This window comes from Heterodontus francisci, chromosome 5 (assembly GCF_036365525.1).
Source record: "Heterodontus francisci isolate sHetFra1 chromosome 5, sHetFra1.hap1, whole genome shotgun sequence".
Lineage (NCBI taxonomy): Eukaryota > Metazoa > Chordata > Chondrichthyes > Heterodontiformes > Heterodontidae > Heterodontus > Heterodontus francisci.
Genome location: NC_090375.1, coordinates 57,459,281 through 57,485,002, shown reverse-complemented (window position 1 = coordinate 57,485,002; position 25,722 = coordinate 57,459,281). Strand labels below are relative to the sequence as shown.

The following is a 25,722-nucleotide window of genomic DNA, read 5'->3' as shown; positions in this document are numbered from 1 at the left end:
CTTCTTTGGACTCCTTGTCTTGAGAGACAATGGGTAAGCGCCTGGAGGTGGTCAGTGGTTTGTGAAGCAGCGCCTGGAGTGGCTATAAAGGCCAATTCTAGAGTGACAGACTCTTCCACAGGTGCTACAGATAAAATTGGTTGTTGGGGCTGTTACACAGTTGGCTCTCCCCTTGCGCTTCTGTTTTTTTTTCCTGCCAACTGCTAAGTCTCTTCGACTCACCACACTTTAGCCCCGCCTTTATGGCTGCCCGCCAGCTCTGGCGATCGCTGGCAACTGACTCCCACGACTTGTGCTCACATTCACAGGACTTCATGTCGCGTTTGCAAACGTCTTTAAAGCGGAGACATGGACGGCCGGTGGGTCTGATACCAGTGACGAGCTCGCTGTACAATGTGTCCTTGGGGATCCTGCCATCTTCCATGCGGCTCACATGGCCAAGCCATCTCAAGCACCGCTGGCTCAGTAGGGTGTATATGCTGGGGATGTTGACCGCCTCGAGGACTTCTGTGTTGGAGATACAGTCCTGCCACCTGATGCCAAGGATTCTCCGGAGGCAGCGAAGATGGAATGAATTAAGACGTCGCTCTTGGTTGACATACGTTGTCCAGACCTCGCTGCCGTAGAGCAAGGTACTGAGGACACAGGCTTGATACACTCGGACTTTTGTGTTCTGCGTCAGTGTGCCATTTTTCCACACTCTCTTGGCCAGTCTGGACATAGCGGTGAAAGCCTTTCCCATGCGCTAGTTGATTTCTGCATCGAGAGACAGGTTACTGGTGATAGTTGAGCCTAGGTAGGTGAACTCTTGAACCAGTTCCAGAGCGTGGTTGCTAATATTGATGGATGGAGCATTTCTGATGTCCTGTCCCATGATGTTCATTTTCTTGAGGCTGATGGTTAGGCCAAATTCATTGCAGGCAGCGCAATCTTGTCGATGAGTCTCTGCAGACACTCTTCAGTGTGAGATGTTAATGCAGCATCGTCAGCAAAGCGGAGTTCCCTGATGAGGACTTTCCGTACTTTGGTCTTTGTTCTTAGACGGTTGAACAACCTGCCAGCTGATCTTGTGTGGAGGAAAATTCCTTCTTCTGAAGACTTGAACACATGTGAGAGCAGCAGGGAGCAGAAGATCCCAAACAGTGTAGGTGCGAGAACACAGCCCTGTTTCACGCCACTCAGGATAGGAAAGGGGTCTGATGAGGTGCCGCCATGTTGAATTGTGCCTTTCATATTGTCATGGAATGAGGTGATGATACTTAGTAGCTTTGGTGGACATCCGAACTTTGCTAGTAGTCTGAAGAGACCACGTCTGCTGACAAGGTCAAAGGCTTTGCTGCGATCGATGAAAGCAACATAGAGGGGCATCTGTTGTTCACGGCATTTCTCCTGTAGCTGGTGAAGGGAGAGCAGCATTTCAATGGTGGATCTCTCTGCTCGAAAGCCACACTGTGCCTCAGGATAGACTGATGGGGTGGTAATTGGCTGGACTGGATTTCTCCTACTTTTAGTGGACCCTTGATACCCCTATGTAACAAAAATATATTAATCCCAGTCTTAAAAGCATCAATTAACCCAGCATCCACAGCCTTTTAGGCGACAGAATTCCACATATATACAACTCTTTTGTGAGAAAGTGTTTCCAGATTTTGCTCCTGAATGACCTGACTCTGACTTTATGACTGTGACTTTAGTTCTCGATTCTCTCACCAGAGGAAATAGATTATCTTTGTCTATCCTATTGAACCTGTTTATCATTTTACACCATGATTAAATCATCACTCAACCTTCTAAACTCAAGAGAATACAAGGCATGTTTGTGCAAACTGTTCTCATATTTTAACCCTTTAACCCTTCGTATCATGCTGGTAAATCTGCACTGAACCCTTTCCACGGCCAATGTCTCCTCCTTGAGGTCCATTGCCCAGAAACTGAACAGAGTACTTCAGATGGGACTTCCAGACCTCTTGAGATAAAGACCAACATTCCATTAGCCTTTTTGATTATTTTATGGAACCAGTGTACTAGCCTTTAGTGGTTTGTGCACATGTGCGGTCGATTTCTGCCTTCATTACCTGGCTGGTGATCTGATGGGACAGTTTACCCCACCCTTTATAGATCCCACCCAATTTTTATTCCATTGATTTCAATCTGTTATCCCAGATTACTGCACGGGCAGTGAAGACAGAAAACTACCCTTGCATCTTTCTCACCAACCCACCATAAGCCCATAACATTCATACATATACATGCACACAAACAAGAAATACACACACACGCATGATCAATATATGGAATATACTGCCCGGAGAGGCAGTGAATCGTCAGGGCCAACAGGAATGACGGCAATCTCAGTGGAGGTCTTCATTGAAAACCTGGCAGATTTTAACCACTGGGCCTTATTTTAAAGGCCTTCCATCAGCTACAAGAACTCACAGGTTATGTGGTGGAGGGGGAACTGAAAATTGAATGGCCCAAATGCCAGCATAAGAGAGGCTCTCAGCTGCAAGTTAAGTCTGTGGAATGTGGGTGATGCTGGGAGGGTCTGATGTGTTATGAGGTGTGGAGAAGGTCAGAGCTGCAAAGGCCTGAACGTTCCTTGTGGGGCCCGGAGGAACAGTTCTGCTCTTCCTTTTCCCACCAGGGAATGTTTTTAAAACTTATTTCCCATGAAAGAGTCATCTGCCGCCAAATTGATCAGAGAATTGACAGGAACCGAGTGGGAAATAGAAGCGGTCCAGTTTAATTGCTTCCTGCTCCATTACAATTCCCCCTATAATAATATCAGACTCATGAACAGGGCCCAGGGCTTTCATTATCTCCCAAATATATGACTTCCACCATCTAGAAGTCCAAGGGCAGCAGAATACCATCAATTGCAAGTTCAGCTTCACTATTCTCAATTTGGATGTATAATCGTCGTTCCTTTATTGTCACTGGGTCAAAGTCCTGGGACTCCATACCTAACAGCACTGTGGGAGCACCTTCACCACATTCATTGCAGCAGTTTAAGAAGCAGACCCACCACCACCTTCTCAGGGCAACCAGGGATGGTTACTAAATGCCAGCCTTGTCATCGATGCCCATATTCCGAAATTTTACTTTAAAAATCCATAACTACATTGCATTTTATTCAAAAAAATCAGTCCGAGTTCCCTTTTCTACTATTAACTTCCTAATTTTTAACTCATTTCCCCTGGTATTTGACCCCTTCACCACAGTGAACAATTTACCAGGATCAATTTCTCTTTTCTGTTCCCCTCACAGTCTCGAAAACTTCAATTAAATGAGCTTTGAGTCTCAGTTTTCCGATGGAACAGGAATCAAGAAAGTTTTATAGCACCTTTCACGCCTACAGACCTTCCCAAAACCAATGAGCTACTTTTGAAGTGCAGTCACTGTTGTTTCTTTTCGGCAAAAACAGCATCCAATGTGCACACAAGGGGCTGAGTTTAGTGAACACGTCACATGTCCCGGTGGTTGACCCAGAAGTGGGCTCCATCGCCGCTCATCATGTTTGCAGCTGTCCCACCGCAATCATGTGGAGGGCAGCCAATTATAATAATGGAAGTGTGGGGCCCAGCCAATCACGCGACAGGGGCAGGATTCTTTTTTTTATTCGTTCATGGCATGTGTGCATCGTTGGCTAGGCCAGCATTTATTGCCCTTCCCTAATTGCTCTTGAGAAGGCCTTTTTGAACCATTGCAGTCCATGTGGGGTAGGTACCCCCACAGTGCTGTTAGGAAGGGAGTTCCAGGATTTTGACCCAGCGACAGTGAAGGAATGGCGATATAGTTCCAAGTCAGGATGGTGTGTGGCTTGGAGGGGAACTTGAAGGTGATAGTGTTTCCATGCATTTGCATCCTTGTCCTTCTAGGTAGTATAGGTCACAGGTTTGGAAGGTGCTGTCTAAGTGAATGTTTGTGAATGGGGTGCCAATAAAAGGCCGGCTCAGGTCTGCAAATGAAACTCGACCCGATCCCACCAGAACCACATCCGACCCGAGCCCCACCCAGCCCGAGTCCTTTCATGTTTTTCCCGCGCCCGACCTGACCCGACCATCCAACTTAGCTTCTGTTTTTCACTTTGTTGCTTATCTGCACAAGCTTAAAAAAACTGTAACTAAACAACCTTTCAAGTCCAAAAAGTATATTAATATTGGAGCCACATACCGGAGCTGGTGATAGAGTGTGTCCGACCCGGCCCCACCCGATCGAGCCCGAATGCCAGTCCCGGAAGAGCGACCCTACCCGAACCCAACACGTGTCGTCAGGTCCCATCGGGTTCGGGTCGAATAGCCATGCTGTAGTGCCAATTAAGCGGGCTGCTTTATCCTGGGTGGTGTCGAACCTCTTGAGTGTTGTTGGAGCTGTACCCATCCAGACAGGTGCAGAGTATTCCATCACACTCCTGACTTGTGCCTTGTAGATGGTGGACAGGCTTTGGGAAGTCAGGAGGTGAGTTACTCGCCCAGGATTCCTAGCCTCTGACCTGCTCTTGCAGCCACGGTATTTATATGGATACCCCAGTTCAGGTTATGGTCAATGGTAACCCCCAGGATGTTCGTAGTGGAGGTTTCAGTGATTGTAATGCGATTGAATGTCGAGGGGAGATGGTTAGCTTCTCTCTTGTTGGAGATGGTCCATGTCTGGTACTTGAAGCACCAAATATAGTACCAGATGACTCTGAAGCAGGTATTTGCACAATATTTAAAGCCCTGCTTGCATTGCTGCCTTTGAGTCATTTGCTGTTTCGTGTCTCTGCTGAAGCCAGTGTTGGAGTAACTCCCGGAACCCCCCTCCCCCGACCCCCAGAGAAAGATGCCGCAGTACGGCAGAAGAAAGACACAGGATGGCCCCATGGTTTAGCGATACCTTTCTGCTGCTTCTCTCGTCGTGGAGCTTCACGGGCAGGCGCAGCTGCCTCCTGGCCCTTCTTCTGTTGGAGGTTCTGCATCACACCACAGGGGTCCAAAAATACAGAGTGTATGAGACCCATGCCAAGTGATCAGTAGGCCTCCAGAGCACTGTCTTGAAGAGGTGAAGTTGCCTTGGCAGCTTTGCCTTTGCTACTCATCTTGGCTATTTCGCTAGTGGCCCTCAGTTCCCACCCTTGCTGATAGCCAACCCGCTCACCCAGCAGTATGACCACCTGGTACTGCCACCTGAGACCAAGCCCGCCCGTGCAACGTGCACAGTTCTGTCGGCTGACAATGGCCTCTGCTCTCACTTCTTCCCCTATCCAGTGCTGTTCATGGCTGCCTACCCATTGAATTACGATCAATTGCATGCAAAAGTATTATAACTAACTGTTGTACCATTTAAATTGCACTCCCATCACGTTGGGGTGGCGATAGCATCTTGGAGCTTTCTCGCCGCTGTCTAAATCTGGAACTGACGTCATGGCATTGGATTTCCAAGCGGCTACTTCTGACGGTATTCTCCGACCCCCCAGCAACCCACCCCCGCTCTGCCTCCATTCCTGCTCCAACAGGGCCCTCAACCATGTCCGACCCATTTCCGGCACTTCAGTTCTCACCCCTTCCCCTGCCTACCAGAACTGTGACAGGGTTCCCCTTGTCCTCACTTCCCACCTCACCAGTCTCAACATCCAAAGGATCATCCTCCGCCATTCCCACCATCTCCAGCGTGATGCCATCACCAAACACATATTCCCCTCCCCTCCCCTGTCAGCATTCCAAAGAAACCATTCCCTCCGTGACACCCTGGTGCACTCCTCCATCACCCCTGATGTCTCATCCCCTTCCCAGGGCACCTTCCCATGCAATCGTAGGAGGTGTAACACCTGTCCTTTTACCTCCACTCTCCTCACTATCCAAGGCCCCAAACGCTCCTTCCAAATGAAGAAGCAATTTGTACTTCTTTAAATTTAGTATACTGTATTTGCTGCTCACAATGTGGTCTCCTCTACATTGGGGAGACCAAACATAGGTTGGGTGACCGCTTTGCGGAACACCTCCACTCAGTCTGCAAGCATGATCCTGAGTTTCCAGTTGTTTGCCATTTTAATTCACCACCTTGCTCTCATGCCCACATTTCTGTCCCCGGCCTGCTGTACTGTTGCAGTGAAGCTCAACACGAGCTCGAGAAACAGGGCCTCATCTTCCAATTAGACACTTTACTGCCTTCTGAACTCAACATTGAGTTCAATAATTTCAGGCCATGACCCCCATTTTGATTGTTTTGTTTTTACCATGTGCTGACCTTAAACTTGTTTTTCGTTTTTTTTGCTTTTGGACAGAGGTGTTCATTATTCTGCAATTAACAATGTCTCTGGATAAATGCCTTGTCTGTTACTACAACTATTACCATTTGCTTTGCCTTTTGATCCATGACATCTTTGTCATTAAATCTCTCCCACCCTCTCCCTATCACAGATCTTCCCTTTTGTTCTTCCTCTCCCTCCCTCATTTCCACGCATAAAATCCATCTAATTTCTGCCTTCCTTCGGTTCTGAAGAAGTGTCGTATCTAACTCAAAACATCAATTCTGTTTCTGTCTCCACAGATGCTGCCAGACCTGCTGAGTATTTCCAGCACTTGCTGTTTTTATTGGAATAGTCGAGTCTGATAATAACAGAAGCATGAATGAGGGTTTCAGCAGCAGCTGGGCTGAGCAGGGGCAGATATGGATGATATTACAGAGGTGAAAGTAGACAGTCTTAGTGATAGAAAGGCTATAGGATCAGAAAGTCATCTCAGGATTAAATAAGATGCCAAGGTTACAAATTGGGCTGAAGTTTTCCCATGTTTCATTGGAGAAAATTTTTGCTCATCCAGTACTGGATATCGGATAAATTGTCTAAAAACATAGATGCAGTGAAGGGGTTGAGAGAGATGGTGGTGAAGAAGGGATAGGTATCATCAGTAGCAGGGTGATGTTACTGAGGGACAGCATGTGTATGAGCAGGAAACCTGGCCTGAACTCCACTCCCACAGCAACATGGTTGATTCTGAAGTGGCCAAGCAAATTGCTCAGTTTTTTCAAACATCTACAGAAGAAGGCCAACAACCATCTTTCCAAGGGCAGCTAGAGATGGATAATAAATGCCAGCCTTGTCAGCAGCTTTCACATCCTGAGAATGAATTTTTAAAAAATGAAGAATTGCTGGCCAGGCCAACTCTGTTCCTTCAATGGTACCAGGGAATCTTTCATACCCACTTGAGAGAGCTTTCAGAGTCTTGCTCAGTACTGCACAGATGTGTTGATCTGGATTATGAGCTTAAGTCATGGAGTGGGACTTGAACCCATAACCATCTGACTCAGAGTGCTACCGACTGAACTAAGGCTGACATAAGCTCAGTTGGCCTTTCTATTGTAACTTCCTTATATCTGGCCATCACCTTGTTCATTTCTTGCTTGCATCTGTGAAATAAATGTGACAGGCTATGCCGCAGATTAAAGCATGGTGTCTCCTCATTCATATTTTCAGGTGAGAGTGGTGCCGGCAAGACAGAGGCGAGCAAATATATCATGCAGTACATTGCAGCCATCACCAACCCAGGGCAGAGGGTGGAGGTTGAGAGGTAAGAGCTAGTCCTGCTGGTCTTTTTGCTTGTTATGCCAAGTTTATGTAAACCCAAGCCTGGATCTAATACAACAACAACCTGCAATAATCTAGCACCTTTAACATTATAAAATGTTCCAAGAAACATCATCAGACAAAATTTAATAATAAGCCAAAGAAGGTCAGCCAGCCAAAACCTTGGTCAATAAGCTTTAAGGAAATCCTTAAAGGAGGAGAGAGAGGGAGCGAGATTGGGATATGCAGGGAAGGCGTTTCAGAGCTTAGGGTCAAGACAGATGAGGGTGTCAATGGTAGAGTGAGGGTAGTGGGGAGACACAAAAGCCAGAGTTGGAGGAACACAGAGTTCTCGAAGGGTTCTAGGGATGGAGGAGGTTACACAGATAGGGAGGGGCAAGAAGGATTTGAACAAAAAGATGAGAATTTTAAAATGGAGGCAGGAGGATGATGGGTGAACGGATGATGAATGTTTATGTAGTACTTGGAGAAGAAGGAGGGATGTTGTGAGCTGCAAATCCTACAATGGGATCTCTGACAAATGACCTTTGTGCATGGCAGAAAACAGAGATCCTGTTGATAAATAATTAAGAAATGATTCCCAACACCCTCCAAAGGTGGTCTAGCCAACCTTTAGCTGTATCAAACTGCTATCATCGGCTCAAAAAGAAGGCCCACCACCACCTTCTCTGGGCAGCTATGGATAAATAATAAATAATGTCATTGTCCGTGATGTTCACATCCTGAGAAAGAATTTTAAAAAGTATAAAGCTGCTACTGAATTAATCTGGAACACTTCTCAGTGCTTTGACTGACTACAACACTCCATGAACTCTGTGTTCCTCTAACTATGGCCTCTGGAGCACTTCCCACTTCTCCTTTCCCTACTAGTGGAGGCTGTGCCTTCAGCCATAATCTCTGGAATTCCCTCCTTAAGCCTCTCCACTGCCCTTTCCTACTTTAAAACCCTCCTTAAAATCCACTTCTTTAACTAAGCTTTTGGTCACCGATCATAATGTCTCCTTTGACTCTGTGCCAGTTTTTGTCTGATTACACTCCCATGAAACACCTTAGGGTATTTTAGCATGTTAAAGGTTATATAGGCTTTATGGAAATACAAGTTGTTGTCGTTAACGAAGGCAACGACAAAATCAGTGGGATGAAAATCTCGTGGGGGCTACACCTCATAAGATTATCATCCAGGCACTGAGGATGAATATTTATCTCAAGGAATCCGAGACTCAAAACTGATTTCTGGCTAGAGACTCAAGGAGCTGAATATCTTCCCACTGTGGAGAAAATTCTTTTGAAGGGGAGTGCATATTTTGAACTTTAGCCTCAGCCCTAGATATTTCAACTGTGCTGCCTGCACCGTCAGAACAGGACATTTCATTCTGACCATGTATTTTATATATTCACCCCACCCTCCCCGCCCTCAAGTGTAAAAAATACATTGCTGAAATCAAACTGTATCCTTGAGGCTTTTGGAAATGCAAAGACGAATCGGAACGACAATTCCAGCCGTTTTGGGAAGTACATGGACATCAACTTCGATTTCAAAGGGGACCCCACTGGCGGACACATCAACAACTATTTGCTCGAGAAGGTAAGAACATATGAACATAAGAAATAGGAGAGTAGGAGTAGACCATTCAGCCCGTCAAGCCTGCTCCACCATTGAATGCAATCATGGCTGATCTTGGGCTTCAACTCCACTTTCCTGCCTGCTGTCCATATCCATTGATTCCCTGAGAGACTAAAAATCTGTCTATCCCAGCCTGAAATATATTCAACGAAGAAGCATCCTCTACCCTCTGGGGTAGAGAATTCCAAAGACTCACAATGCTTTGAGTGAGGTAATTTCTCCTTATCACAGTCCTGAGACAGTACGCCTGTGTTCTAGATTCCCAGCCAGTAGAAACAACCTCTCGGTGTCTACCCTATCCAGCCTCTTCAGAATCTTGTAAGTTTCAGTGAGATCACCTCTCATTCTTCTAAACTCCAGGGAATATAGGCCCAATTTACTCAGCCTGTCATCATAGGACAACTCCCTAATGCCAGGGACCAATCTGGTGAACCTTCGCTGTACTGCCTCCAATGCAAAGTTCATTAGATTGGTCCCTGCAAAATGCCTTTTGTTTTCTTAAAGTCACAGGCCCTGAATTTGCCCTTCCAGTCCACATCACCCATAGTAAAACCTATCTCTTCTTTTTCTCTCTGTCTATCTCTCTCTATATATCACTCACTTTATCACTCTGTTTTTCACTCATTCTCTTCCTTTGTCTCTGTTTCTTTGTTTTCCTCTCTAATTCTCTTCCTCTGTATGATTCATTTTATCACTATGTTTATCATTGTCCCTTTACTTCTGTGCCTCACTTTCTTTCTCTCTTTCCCTCTCCCCTGATGATGTAGAAATCTGTGCGCTTCTCCTGGGCAGTTCTTTACTGTATTCTGCGACACCCATCTTTTTAAAAATTAATTCATAAGATGTGGGCATCATTTTCAAGGCCAGCCTTTATTGCCCATAGCTTGAAAATATGGTGGCGGTGAACTGCCTTCTTAACAACTGAATGATTTTCTGGGCCATTTCAGAGGCAGTTAAGAGTCAATCACGTTACTGAAGGTCTGGAGTCACATAAAGGTCTGGGTGAGGAGGGCAGTTTTTCTTTCCTAAAGATATTAGTGAACCAGATGGGTTTTTACAACAATTTATATATAGTTACACAACAACATTTTATATATAGTTATATTATTCGTAAAGAGCTATGAACTAATTAGCTAGGAACTAATTGTTATGTGTAAGTGTGCTCCAGGGTGACACATTCACTGCTGCATGCAGTCATGTGATGCATAACACTACACTGGTCTCAGGAATTCTGACCAAGCAGCAGGTAGAACTGTATTAAATCACAAAGAGCTGTAGCCTTTCCAAGTCCAAATTTAATGCTATATTAGATTGGAAAAAAAGACCCAAATAAGTGCCAGAGAGTGGAAAAAATAGTGAATTGTATGAAAACAAAATGAGCACTGGCACAGCTACAGCCCATGATGAATTGGGAAGCTGATGATGTCATAGAGGCATTTGAGAAGTTTAAATAAAAGTGAAGATTGACATTCGGTAGTTTTCTAAAAGGCACTGGTGAAGAAGAGAGGGTCACCTATATACTTCTGTGGGTAGGAGAAAAAGGATTAAATTTGTTTAATAGCTGGGAGCTGAGTGAAGAGGAAAAAATCAACACCCATCTCCAGCCAATATCAAATTTTTGGATCTACAAAGATGAATTTCAAGGCCTTAGAGAGAAATTAGGTTTTCGTGTTGACAATTTTGTAACAAGATTGAAAATTGCTGCCAGAAAATGTAAATTTAAAAACACAGATGAAAGACTGATAGATCAGCTAATTTGGAGTTCTGCACACCCTGAAGTACAAAAAGCTCTAACTGGGAAGGACAAGTTCACAATAGTGCAGGCTGTAGACACTGCCAGAGCACATAAAGCCAATAGCAGCCAGTTGATGACACTGACTACCCAAACGGCTAGCCCTCAGTTAAGCCAAGAGAAAGGCAGAAGGGTTGATGCAGTGAAATAGCAACAAAAGAATGCATGCCAGACAGAGAAAAAGGCATGCAGGAGCTGCGGACAATGACATGAATTCAAGGACAGAAGGAACTGTCCCACGTACGAACGAGTCTGCAGAACTTGTGAGAAGGCCAATCACTGGGAAAAGGTGTATGGAACAAAGGAAGAAGGTGGTAGCTGAGTCGCCAGAATCAGAGCAACAGGGTGAATGAGTAGGAAAAGAAACAAAAACATCTATTCCATGGAAGACGATGATGAGTTTGAGAACATGATAGACATAGGAACCATACAACTGCATGAAATGTCTGGATGCGATAGTTCCCAGAGAAAAGGAATTCACATAACCATTCAAATTAAGAAGAGGGTGAGAAATGAACCCACAGCGAAAATCTAAGGTGAAGCTTGATACCGGAGCATAGAGTAACATCATACCGCTCAGACTTTACCAGAAGATCTTTCCTGAAAATTTGGAAGAAAATGGTTATCCAAGGAAAGATGCCTGAAACTGAACAATGTCATGCTAACAGCATACAGGGGAACTGAGATACGACAGCTAGGAACAACCCAAGTCAGAAGGACACACAAAGGAAAAGATGTTAACTATTTGTTCAACGTCGCTGAAGCAAATGGTTCTGCTACCCTGAGATTGAGCTGTTGCGAAGAGCTGCAGATTATCTCAGTAAACCATGAGGTGAAGGAGGTGACACGGAGGGTTGAAGACAGTACACCCACTGAAAAGCACCTTCTGATCAGAAGCAAACAAGATCTGGTATAAATGTACCCAGAGTGTTTTGATGAGATGGTTGAGTGCTTTGAAAATTTTGAGTATCACATCACTATTGACCCTACAATGAAACCAGTGATTCATCCCCCACATAAAGTAATGATAGGACTAAAAGGAAAACTTGAAAGAGAGCTCCAAGAGATGGAAGAAAAGGTGATCGTCAGAGTCACGGACCCTACAGATTACAGATTGGGTAAATTCCATCGTGGTGAGACTGAAGACAAAAAGACGGCTAAGAATTTGCCTGGATCCCAAAGATCTTAATCAAGCAATAAAGAGGGATCACTACGTTATTACAACAGTGGAAGAAATTACACCAGCACTGGCAGGGGAAAAAGTTTTTAGCAAGCTTGATGCCAAAAATGGCTACTGGAACATGAAGCTTGATGAGAATCTTCACTGTTGACAACATTCAACATACACTTTGTATAGTACAAATTCTTTTGTCTACCTTTGGGTCTTAAAGTGAACCAGAATGTGTTACTGCAGAAAGTAGATGAGACATACTGACAATGTAAAGGAGCAGTTGGCATAGCTGATGATATCCAGATATATGGTGTAAAATGAAGCCGTGGAGAGAACCAGGAAAGCTGAGATCAAGTTAAATGCAGTCAAATGCATTGTGAAAGTAACAGAATGCCAGTTCTTCGAAATGGGGTGTAATGTGTCTTATGCAACATAAATGAGATGTGTGAAGTCCAGTTGTTTAAGATCTCTAACAGGTTTTTTAACAAATAAACTAGTGTTTGGGATACTGTATACAAGAGCAAACTATTTCCAGAATCTTCATTTGGGTGTTACAGTTGCAGAGTGACTAAGGCTTCTAGTCACATAGCTACATCCTGGAACTCAGTTCATTAGCATACTGAGATCTTAAAAAGACATCACTCTTAACGCGATCATACAATGTCCTCTTTCTTTTCAAAGATAAGTCTTGTATGCTACAAGTAAAAACACATAGAATTAAATACATCAAAATTAGTTATACGGGATATAGATTATAAAATTTACAAGTGTAGAAGCTTAAGGGTCCATCATTTCAGTGGTTTCGCAACTCTTCCAGATCTTGTGATGATATAACCTTCTGGGGATGTGGATTTCACCTTTGGCTGTTTTTAGTTTGCAGACATGTTGTCAATGTCTTGGTTGTTGTCTTGTTGCTCCCTCACACCCTCATCGTTGGAGTGATCTCTGCTGGTGATGGTAAGCCCATATCCATAGGTGTAGCTCTGAGATGTAGCATGGCAACATGAAAATCTCGTTTCATTGTCCTACACTTCAGGATAAGTGACTTGACTGTGTGAACCATTCGCTCGGTGAGACCATTAGATCCAGGGTAATATGGGAAGGACGTCACATGGTTTATGCCCCATTTGGCTCACATATCGCTGAAAGGTCTGCCCATATACTGTGGCTCATTGTTAGAACTAATTTCTTCAGGTGCACCGAATAGACTGAATATAGAACTCAACACTTGAAGTGTCTTTTATCTGTCTGACAACTGGAAATTTGGAGAAATAATCAGTGACTCAAATATGATCAGTGGCGATTTTGGACCAAGGGACTGATGGAATCTTGTGAGAGTGTAGAGGTTGTTTCCCTTGTTGTTGCTGGTGGCTCTGGTATGCCTCACACATCCTTATTAACTTTTCAATGTCACTGTTGATCCCTGGTCAATAAACCGTGTCTCATGTCAGTCGTCTTGTTTGCTCTATGCCTGTATGGTCTTGGTGAAGTTGTGACAAGATGTCCTGTCAGAGAGCTTTGGGCACAATCACTTGTTTTCCTTTGAAGGTGATGCCTCTCAAGATACCGAGTTCATCTCTATAAGGCCAAAAGCATCTGAGGGTTTCTGGCACCTCTTTTACCATATCAGACCAACCTTCTATGATGACATCTCACAGTGCCTTCAGTTGCGGGTCATTGGCTGTTTCTGTTTGTAGTTGGTCACATTTGTGCTGACCAAAATGCAATAAATCAATCATGAGCACATCTTCCACTTCGCTGTCCATGCTGTCTACTTGTAGATCCAGTGGAACTTCTTCATTCTTGTTCGAGTTTGGCAATCTGTTCAGCATATCCAAGGTGACCATTTTGGTACCCAGTTTGTAGCAGATATCAAAGTCATACCCCTGTACTTTCACTAAGAGCCGCTGTAGTCGAGGTAGTGCGCTTGTCAAGGGTTTGCGCCAAATCATCTCCAGTGGTCTGTGGTCGGTTTCCACAGTGAAGTGCTTACTGAACAGGTAGGTGTGGAATCGTATGACCCCAAACACCAGAGCAAGTGTTTCACACTCTATATTTGAGTAGTTGGATTGTGCTGAGGATAAACATTTGGATCTGATTGCAACTGGTTTGCCATCCTGTGATGATCCTCTCTCTGTGATGATGTTTTGTCAGAAAAATTTGGAATGTATGGTGCCGAGAAGTTGAAAAACCCAAGACATCTCTGGAGGGCTTCCTTGTCTTGTGGGATAGGCTGGTTTTGCCTGGTTCAGGACAGATTCTGTAACCTGAATATATGGAGCCAAAGAAATTGATCTGACTTACATTCACCCGACACGTCTTGCTGTTGAAAATGAGCCCTTCGCAATGAGCTGCTGTCATCAGTGAATGAAGATTTCGATCATGCTCTTTCTTTGGTTTTGCCCATTCCCGCAATATCATCGGCAATGCATATACATCCAGGCACTTTTTCTATAACTCTGTCCATATGCTGTTGAAACAGATCTTGCTTGACAGATAAGCCAAAGGGTAATCTCTGGAAGCAGTATGTTCCAAATGGTGTTCTGAAGGTGGTGGAAGTGGTGGAATCTTGTGGGGGTATCGCTTTAGGGAGAGGTTTAGACTCCTTGGATCTAGGCATACCCTGATTACTCCATCCTTCTTCAGTACATGTGTGATTGTGCTGCACCAGTCTGTGTGATAATGCACATGATGGATGATGTCATTGTGTTCCATGTCATCTAACTCGCACTTAAGCTTTTATTGTATGTGCACGCTACACTTTCTGGGAGGGTCGATTGATGGGATTGCATCTTCTCTGAGGCATTGCCTTTAAAATCTCCTATGGCATCAAACCGATCCTGCTACATTTGTTGTAGGTCATGAACTGACTCAATGAGGGTACTTTTGGTCCCTTTTGCTGCAATGGGTACCTTGGTGACCTCATGGATAGTCACGATGTTGAGGTCCTTATACATTGGTAGTCCTGCCACTGCTGGTCCACTCGTGTCTACCAGGTAAAATATTTATGGTTTCCATGCCGACTTGCCATAGCTGCATTGCATTGTCAGTGTGCCACTGCAAGGAATGGGTGACCCATTTTATGCATATAACTTAGCAGTTGTTGTTTGTATCATTAATGTGCAATGACTCTGGTACATATCCTTCAGGATCCGGACTGGTAGGATATTTGCACTAGCTCCGGTTTCAGTCTTAATCCTGAGTGTGTGTTTGCCGACTTTGTTTGAGCACTATTATGTTAATAGTAGCAAAAGCTTCAAGTTGTTTGACTTCATCAAAACAATGTGTCAGGTTCACAATGTGAAACACCTGCTTGTCTTCTGGTTGAGAATCACTCCTTTCTGAGTCCTGTCTCAGGTCTGTTTCACTGTGGACTTCATGTATTGGCTTGCGTTTTTGCAGGCCTCTGGAGCTCTCCTTGCTGCTGTTGCCCTGTTGCTGCGCCTGTCTTCTGTTTGCTGTGTCCTACTATGACTTCTGGCTGCATCTTTGAAGCGAGATTTCTTGCATAGGTGGGCCCCATGTCCTTTAGCACCACACACCTTGCATAGGTCTCGAAATGCAGTACAACGTCTTGGTGACTGGGACAAACCACACTTACCACACAGCTTGCTTGCTTTTTGCGACCTTGTTATTATGCCAATACTGTTGGCCACACCTAGTGCTTGCTGATGCTGTTGTCCAGCTACAATGGTTTCATATTTCCTGCCAACTTCTATCAGAGTATCAATGCTGTGACCTTTCGTTTTCCCCAGGAGGTCTTTCTGAAACACTTCAATGGGTGTTGAGACAATCACTGGCTCCATTAGTTGCTCCAACAGCTCAGTTTGTGAAAAATCACATTCATTGCCCTTACTATGGCATCTACTGACGAACTGGTCTTTTGATTCCTGTGGCTGTTGGCTGTAGGACATTAATTCCAGGCAGTGAATTCTAAAATTCACTCGTAATCAGAGCTGATATTCCAGCACTTTCCACATCTTTGTGGGATCTTTTTAGTCTTCTTCAGATAAGCCAAGGTATTGATTCTGTCCTGTTTCTCTGGTCCTACAGTCGTCTGGTCTGTGAAGCACAACTGCATTCTTTGTTTAAAAAGCTTGAACTCGGATAGGATATCAATAGCCTTCCAGTTCATGCTGTGAATTTTGATATCTATCTTTCTGCTGTTCTTTTGCTTTCTGCTCTATATTTAACTTTGTTTAGCTCTGGGTATGCCTTCAACACTATTTTTATTATGACTTTTCTATTTGTGGTTTGAGACTGGTTTTCGAACTTGTTCTGCTAACTCTGCCTCTGCACTGTTACCCCGATAAGAAACTCTATTTTATTTAGACTGGCTTCTTTGATGGAGAAGGGCAGGTATTTGATAGTGTTCTGTGTTTATTTTGCTTTCAGCTTCCAGCCTGGATGTTTACACAGCTGTTCAATAAGCAGTTTAAAGAGTTTCCCCTTTACTTTTTTTTGCTAGACATTGCTTATGTCTGTCACGCTCGAGTGGTTTAATGACTTTTTTTAGCTTTGGCTGCGTGAATGGAGACTCTACTGTTCAGGGGTTTTGCGCGCTTTTTTTCGGATCCCTCCTGTAATAGCACCAACCTCGATCAGCCTGCGAGAGGAATTGTGCTTTCCCCTTTTTTTTGATCATAGAGCCTTTAAAAAAAATCACTTTTTAAAGCACGTCAAAGGTTTTTTTAAAAATGGGGATTCCTTGACCATCAGCACAATCAATCACCTGATCACAGGAATTGATTTACAGCCTGCCATTCAGCACTCTGCCTTCGACAGCGAGAGGTAAGTTCTTTCTTCTTTCCACTGTTTGGGCCAGTATTTCTTTGGAACTTTCTCTCTTTTGGCTGTAGGAAGGGTTGCTTTCACAGCTGCTTTACCCATGGTCTTCAAGCTTCTTTCCACCACAGCTGCCACCATGTAATGTGTTCTTTATGTTGTCTTATACAACATAAATGAGCTGCGTGGAGTCCACTTTGTTGAAGATCTCTAACAGGTTTATTAACAGCTAAATGAGTATATACAATACAGAGCAAACTATTTACATTATTATTATTTAAAAATATTTACAGAGCCTTCATCTGGGAGTTACAGTTACAGAGTGACGAAGGCTATGTCACATGATTTAGTCACATGATTACATCCTGGTACTTAGCTCATTAGCATACTAAGATCTTAAAGGGACATCACTCTTTAGGCGATCATACAACATGGGGTACACACCTGAAAGAGACAAGCTGAGTCCTGAAAGAATCACAGCTATCTCTGGGATAGAAGCCCCAAGAGATAAAAGAGAGTTGTAAAGTTTCCTTGGCTTGATCCAAAACATGAGCTCCTTCATCACGCATATGTGGTCTACAGTAGGGAGGGAGTTACCTTGGGAGTCCTCAACATCGACTCCGGATCCCATGAAGTCTCATGGCATCAGGTCAAACACGGGCAAGGTAACCTCCTACTGATTACCACCTACTGCCCTCCCTCAGCTGATGAGTCAGTACTCCTCCATGTTGAACACCACTTGGAGGAAGCACTGAGGGTGGCAAGGGCACAAAATGTACTCTGGGTGGGGGACTTCAATGTCCATCACCAAGAGTGGCTCGGTAGCACCACTACTGATCGAGCTGGCTGAGTACTAAACGACATCGCTGCTAGACTGGGTCTGCGGCATGTCGTGGGGGAACCAACACGAGGCAAAAACATACTTGACCTTGTCCTCACCAATCTGCCTACCTCAGATGCTTCTGTCCATGACTGTATTGGTAGGAGTGATCACCGCAAAGTCCTTGTGGAGACGAAGTCCTGCCTTCACATTGAGGATACTGTCCATCATGTTGCGTGGCACTATCACCGTGCTAAATGGGATAGATTTCCCACAGATCTAGCAATGCAAAACTGGGCATCCATGAGGTGCTGTGGGCCAGCAGCAGCAGCAGAATTGGACTCAACCACAATCTGTAATCTCATGGCCTGGCATATCCCCCACTCTACCATTACCATCAAGCCAGGAGATCAACCCTGGTTCAATGAAGCGTGCAGGAGGGCATGCCAGGAGCAGCACCAGGCATACCTCAAAATGAGGTGTCAACCTGGTGAAGCTAAAACCCAGGACTACTTGCATGCCAAACTGCGTAAGCAGCATGCAATAGACAGAGGTAAGCAATCCCATAACCAACGGATCAGATCTAAACTCTGCAGTCCTGCCACATCCAGTCGTGATTGGTGGTGGACACTTAAACAACTAACTGGAGGAGGTGGCTCCACAAATATCCCCATCCTCAATGATAGATGAGCCCAGCACATCAGTGCGAAAGATAAGGCAGAAGCATTTGCAACAATCTTCAGCCAGAAGTGCCAAGTTGATGATCCATCTCGGCCCCCTCCTGAAGTCCCCAGCATTACGGATGCCAGACTTCAGCCAATTCAATTCACTCCGCGTGATATCAAGAAACGACTGAAGGCACTGGATACTGCAAAGGCGATGGGGCCTGACAATATTCTGGCAATAGTCCTGAAGACCTGTGCTCCAGAACTTGCTGCACCCTTAGCCAAGCTTTTCCAGTATAGCTACAACACTGGCATCTACCCTGCAATGTGGAACATTGCCCAGGTATGTCCTCTACACAAAAAGCAGGACAAGTCCAACCCGGCCAATTACCTCCCCATCAGTCTACTCTCAATCATCAGTAAAGTGATGGAAGGTGTCATCAACAGTGCCATCCAGCAGCACTTGCTTCGGAATAACCTGCTCAGTGATGCTCAGTTTGGGTTCCGCCAGGGTCACTCAGCTCCTGACCTCATTACAACCTTGTTTCAAACATGAACAAAAGAGCTGAACTCAAGAGGTGAGGTGAGAGTGACTGCCCTTGACATCAAGGCAGCATTTGACCGAGTATGGCATCAAGGAGCCCTAGCAAAACTGGAGTCAATGGGAATCAGGGGGAAAACTCTCTGCTGGTTGGAGTCATACCTAGCGCAAAAGAAGATGGCTATGGTTGTTGGAGGTCAATCATCTGAGCTCCAGGACATCACTGCAGGAGTTCCTCAGGGTAGTGTCCTAGGCCCAACCATCTTCAGCTGCTTCATCAATGACCTTCCTTCAATCATAAGGTCAGAAGTGGGGATGTTAGCTGATGATTGCACAATGTTCAGCATCATTCGTGACTCCTCAGATACTGAAGCAGTCCGTGTAGAAATGCAGCAAGACCTGGACAAAATCCAAGCTTGGGCTGATAAGTGGTAAGTAACATTCACGCCACACAATGACCATCTCCCCTTGACATTCAACAGCATTACGATCGCTAAATCCCCGACTAGCAACATCCTAGAAGTTACCATTGACCAGAAACTGAACTGGAATAGCCATATAAATAACATGGCTACAAGGGGAGGTCAGAGGCTAGGAATCCTGTAACAAGTAGCTCACCTCCTGACTCCCCAAAGCCTGTCCACCATCTACAAGGCACGAGTCAGGAGTGTGATGGAATACTCTCCACTTGCCTGGATGGGTGCAGCTCCAACAACACTCAAGAAGCTCGATACCATCCAGGACAAAGCAGCCCGCTTGATTAGCACACCGTCCACAAACATTCACTCCCTTCACCACTGACGCACAGTGGCAGCAGTGTGTACCATCTACAAGATGCACTGCAGCAATGCACCAAGGCTCCTTAGACAGCACCTTCCAAACCTGCGACCTCTACCACCTCGAAGGACAAGAGCAGCAGATACATGGGAACATCACCACCTGCAAGTTCCCGTCCATGTCACATGGCATCCTGACTTGGATCTATATCGCTGTTCCCTCACTGTTGCTGGGTCAAAAGCCTGGAACTCCCTTCCGAACAGCATAGTGGGTGCATCTACCTCACATGGACTGCAGCTCACCACCACCTTCTCAAGGGCAATTAGGGACAGGCAATAAATGTTGGCATAGCCAGTGATGCCCATATCCCATGAATGAATAAAAAAAATAAAATAAATGTCAGAACACACAGCAAACCTGCAGGAGCTGATGAAAGAAGATGAAGAGTACCAGTGGTCAGAGTCACATGACTGGAATTTCAACAAACTCAGAAAGGTAGTATGTAAGGAGATAGGACTGTCATAGTATTACAGAAAGAGACCTGTCACTCCACAAGTAGATGCTTCCACAAAAGGACTGGGAACAGCCCTGGTTCAAGAGGAAAGCCAATCTCACTCACATCCAAAGCCCTAACCTCAGCTGAGGGGGGAGTTTTATGCTGTTCCCTATGGTGGGTTTGGAGGTGGGGAGAGCATATTGTCGGGTGGGATGGTGGCGGGAGTGGGAGGGAAGGGTTCCCGCCACCATCCCGCCTCTGGTGAAATTTGAATGGCCTTCCCACCCTGCCAGCAATTGAGGCACTTAACTGGGCAATTGACACCCAATTAAGGGCCGCTTCTCGCCACAGCCGCAATTACCTGTAGCAGGTGGCCCTGTCGCCACACGCGAAGCATGGTACGAAAAACTGTGCGGGCTGCTTCCCAGCTCTGGGTTGGTGGTGGGGGGGGATGGTGTGGGGAGAGTATGATCCGTTGTTGAAAGGCATTCAGTGCCTGAATGAGGTACCTGGCATCGGGAAGAGAGGGGCCTGCTGAGGACCACCTCCCTGCCCTTGTTGCCGATCCCCCTCCCCTGCGATCCCCACCCACAAGACCCCTCCCGCCCTGATCTACCTGAGGCCTGCATATAGTGAGGATCATTGGCCTCCAAAACAGTCATCTCCAGCAGCCTCCATGGTGGCAACTCCAGCCTCTGATTGCCCGGCAGCTCTCAAAGGGCCGGACTTCCAGCAACGCGGTCCTAAATCCTATGGAAAACCCGCCGCTGTCCACTTAAGTGCCTGATTGGCACCTAATGCAGTGGTCCTTCCGGAAAAGGGGTGACTCGGGGATCTTGGCATCAGCTTCCCCCGACGTCGAGACCCCCACCTCCAGCATAGAATTCCCTCCCGGATATGCGAGCATAGAAAGAGAGCATTTGGCAATGGTGTATGGACATGAGAAATTCCACACATTTCTCTATGGGAGAAAGTCATAATGGAGAGTGATCATCATCCATTGGAGTAGATTTACAAGAAAAATCTTTGTAAAGCACCAGCAAGACTGCAGAGGTTACTCCTGAAGCTTCAGAGTTATGATTTCACTCTGAAATCTAAGCCAGGAAGAGAAATAGTGCTTGCAGTTACCCTATCTCGGGTGTTGCCACAAGAGATACACGAGATACAAGATTTAGGTATAAAGATTTATTACTTCGTGAACATAACACCACCGAAACTGAGTCAAATTAGAGATTAGACCAGCAAAGACGAGGAGTTACAGATGCTATCTCAGCAAGTGATCCAGGGATGGCCTGATAAGATACAGCAAGCGCGGCCAGCAATACGGCAGTACTGGTCTCTCCAAGATGACATCTCACTGGAAGATGGTGTTCTGCTAGCCAAATCCAGAATAATCATACCCAAAACATGCAGGATGAATTTCTCCAGAACATGGGCCACATGGGAATGGAGAAGTGTAAGCTCAGAGCCAGATCAGCTGTGTACTGGATTGGCAAATACAAAAATATCAAAAATATGGTGTCTATATGCAATGTATGCCAGAAGTACAGAACAACCCAGCAGAAGGAGAGATGATGGCTACTGAAGTACTACCGAGACCACGGCATACTGGAGGAGCCGATTTATTCACACACAACCGAGAGTGGTATCTCATAGTCGCAGACTGCTTCTCAAAGTTCCCTTTTATCTGGAAGGTGAAAGGCTTGAGAGCAACAGCAATCAGCAGTACAAGTTCTGTTTGTTGAGCAAGTGATTTCTGCAAGGTTAATATGTGACAGTGGCACCCAATTCACATCCAGAGAATTTAAGGAATTCACTGAACAGTATGGGTTCAACACCATCACCCCATCACTACACTACCCAAGGGGAAACGGGTTTATAGAAATACACATGCAGACTGTCAAAAGAACCCTTGAGAAATGCCGAAGGAAGACACAAACTTGGCCTTATTGTCACTCCGATCCACACCTCTCAACGCTGACATGAAATCACCTGCAGAGCAGAAGAAAATATAAGACTACTTTGCCAAGCAAAATACATCCTTCAAGTGACCAGGAGGAGGTGAGACAACTACTCACTGAAGCACAGGTAAGAGGAGAGCAACACTTCAACAAATATGCTAAATCCCTACCTGAGCTGTTGAAAGGACAGTCTGTACACGTACAGGATCCAATCATGAAAACCTGGAGCCTAGCAAAAGTTGTTGCTGAAGCTGAGACTCCAAGGTCATATATCATTGAGACTGAAACTGGTAACCAAATGAGAAGGAACAGAATACATATTCAACCGACACCTCAGCTGGAAAAACAGAAAACACCATCAAACAACACCGGAAACATCACCATCCAGTGAAACATCAACAACGTCACCAAGTGACACAACATTAACAACAGAAAGCACAACTCTTAGGACGCCAGGAGCAGCACACACATCGTCTGTGCACATGCCAACTCACCACTGAAAACGCCAAATGCAAAATCTACAAGATGGAGGTACAATATCTTACCACCTAAGTGAAACAGTGAATAATATTTTTTAGAAATCAAGCTAAAAAATACTCTTAAAAGGGGTTCCGTTTATTTCTAAAAGTCCATTGTTAATCTTCTTTAGTTTAGAAGAAAGTTAATGATTGGATTATATTGATATAGAGGCATTATGTTTTTAAAAAAAGAGGGATGTTATATATTGTTACATTATTTGTAAAGAACTAGGAACTAATTAACTAGGTACTAATTGTTATGTGTAAGAGTATTCCAGGGTGACACATTCACTGCTGCATTGCAGTCATGTGACATGTAACATTATATTAAAGCACTAAGAGCTCCAACCTTTCTAAGTCTAAAGTGTGATTATTTCTAATTTATGGGATCCAGAAGACAAAACAGTCACCATGATGCTACCTTTTTATTCCAGATTTATTTAATTGAATTTAAATTCCCGATCTCATGTGGTGGGATTTGAATTACTCATGGGAAGTATTTTGTGCTCTCTCAATGGTCAGTTTGGAGGCAGGGAGGGCATTTAAGCGGGCGGGATGGTGGCAGGTGGGGACCTGCCACTTTCCTGCCTCAACCCCGATTAAGTCCGTGGCAGGAAGGCCTGTGGATGGCCTTCCTGCCCGCCACCAATTGAGGCCCTTAACGGGCAAGTATTGCTCAGGTAAGGGCCGCTTTCTGCCGCCGCTGGTATGAGCCCAGCGTTGGGCAGGCCTATCGCCACGTGGGGAGCATGATATACAAACCCATGCGGGATTGTTTGTGGTCTCCCGAGGTGGGGGGGTGGGGGGCGGTGGTGGGCGGTGTCGGTATCCCTCATTCAAAGACACTCATTGCCATTTTGAGGGACCCAAAATGTTCTGATGAAAGGTCACAGACCTGAAACGTTAACTCTGCTTCTCCCTTGCTGCTGGACCTGCTGAGTATTTCTAGCACTTTCTGTTTTTTATTTAAAATTCTCATCCTTGCTTTCAAATCCTTCCAGGCCTTCAACCCTCTGAGATATCTGCGCTCCTCTAATTCTGGTCTCTTGAGCATTCCTGATTTTAATTGCTCCACCTTTTGTGGCCGTGCCTTCAGCTGCCTAGGCCCAATGCTCTGGAATTCCCATCTTAAACCTCTCTGCCTCTCTTTCTAATTCTGATTATTGCTCCTGTGATGCACCTTGGGACGCTTTTCTCTGCTAAAGGTGCTATATAAAAATAAGCTGTTGATCCAATTATTCTTCGACCTAGCTTTAGTTCTAAGTTCAGGATCAGAACAGCATTTGATGGTTAGAAATGAAGAAAATACTGCAAAAGGCAACTTAAAGTTGAAGTGCTTCATCGGATGTAAAGTCTGTTCTAACAGGGGCACTCACTCTAAATGTGACCATGTTTTACCCTGCCTGATCCTAATGGACCTGCTGTGTACTTTCAACATTTTCTGAGTTGTATTTTATTGTAAATTTCATGGTCCCTGTTTTTCAGTTGTGAATTTTTTTTTCTCTCTTTCTCTATAGTCGCGAGTAATTGTTCAACAAGGAGGAGAGAGGAATTTCCATTCATTTTATCAGGTAACAATTCTTTGTATTATTGTCTTTCTTATTTATTTAAGGCACTGTTTTGCAGTAATAAACCAGCTGTCAACTAAGTACAACTCCAGATAGTAGTTCTGTTTGAAAGAAAGCCTTGTATTTGTGCAGGATGTTTTACATCCTTGGAATCCTCACAGCCATTGAATACTTTTCAAATATTGTGTGGAAACATAGAAGCACAACAAGATCCTACCAGCAACAAACTAGATCAGTTAGACTATGTTGATGATGTTGGCTGACGGACGACTGTTGGTCAGGAAACCAAGGGAGATCATTTCTCTTCTATGAGCAGTGTTATAGGATCTTTAACATCCACCTAAACATTGCAGCTGAAAGATATCACCTCTGTCAAAGCAGAACTTCCTCAGTCCTGTAATGGGGCTTGAATCCACAAATTTCTGACTCAGGTTCAAGAGTGCCATCAACTGAGCCAAGCTGGTATGTGTGTGTAGATGTGTCTGAGTGGTTGCATTAGTTTGGAGGTACGGGCATATGCTGATGACTGTTGATGCATGATAAAACCTGGCTACCTGACCCGAACCCGACCAAATCCGACTACATGTGTCGGGTTCGGTTTAGGTCTGTATTCGGTGTCCAGCATTCGGGCTCGGGTCGGGTTGGGCTGAAATGTACTGTTTTGTTCCGTATTGTTTTTATTTTAGTCTATGATCTTTTTCTGTTTCAAAAATATGTTGGTTATTTTCAGGTCGGGTAGGGTGTTTATAAAAATTAAAGGACTCGGGCCCGGGTTCGGGTTCGGGTTGGCTATTGTTGGGCTGGGCCCGGGTCGGGTTTTAATTTTATACCCGAGCCAGGCTTTAATGCATGGGTTATGTAGATGTATTTAGCTATATGTCTAGATGTGTTTGGGCCTTATTGTGTGTCTAGGTGTCAGGTGTGGTTGTGAACATACGTGTGTATGGGTGTATATCTCTAGGCTTGTGTCTCTGTGTAGGAACATTTGTGTGTCTGGGTTGGCTGTAGGTGCGTGTGGGAATGTATATAAATGGGCTAGATTCTACCGGCCTCCTGATGTCGGGGTCAAGGGGCGGTGGGGGGGGGATCCTGGAAAATACCTCTGGGAGAGACTCGCCATAGGCCTCGACACCGGGAAGGCACCGCCCCATTTTACTGGTGGCGGCAAGGCCTCGTGGCAGCCCCCCCGCCGTTCGGCAACAGGAACACAGGAACTTCATTAAAATATTTACATCTATTTAAATTAATGAATAAATACTCACCTCATCGTGACGGCCGTCCAGCTGCAATATTCCGACCAGACGCCGGAACTCCCATGCCTTCAGATGTCCGTTTCGTGATCCGAGGCGGAACACTGTTTGTGAGAGGGGAGTAGTTAAGTTTTCAGGGTTGGGGTGGGGAGCAAGGAAAACCAATGCGATTGGTGGAGGCGATGGTGGA

The 25,722-nt window shown here is 45.1% G+C and overlaps 1 protein-coding gene across 4 annotated transcripts in view; it reads left to right on the top strand.

Moving 5' to 3' along the window:
* The window catches only part of LOC137369855 (unconventional myosin-Id-like), a 172,103-nt gene that overhangs the window by 8,879 nt on the left and 137,502 nt on the right, over positions 1-25,722 (top strand). For all 4 annotated transcript variants that reach the window (XR_010975028.1, XR_010975029.1, XM_068031483.1 and 1 more), the window contains 3 exons: positions 7,454-7,547; positions 8,984-9,149; positions 24,232-24,285. Coding sequence is in view for 2 of the 4 variants with exons in the window: in XM_068031483.1 (XP_067887584.1) it covers positions 7,454-7,547; positions 8,984-9,149; positions 24,232-24,285 (314 nt within the window). In the remaining 2 variants the exon portion in view is untranslated. The remainder of the gene's footprint in view (positions 1-7,453; positions 7,548-8,983; positions 9,150-24,231; positions 24,286-25,722) is intronic.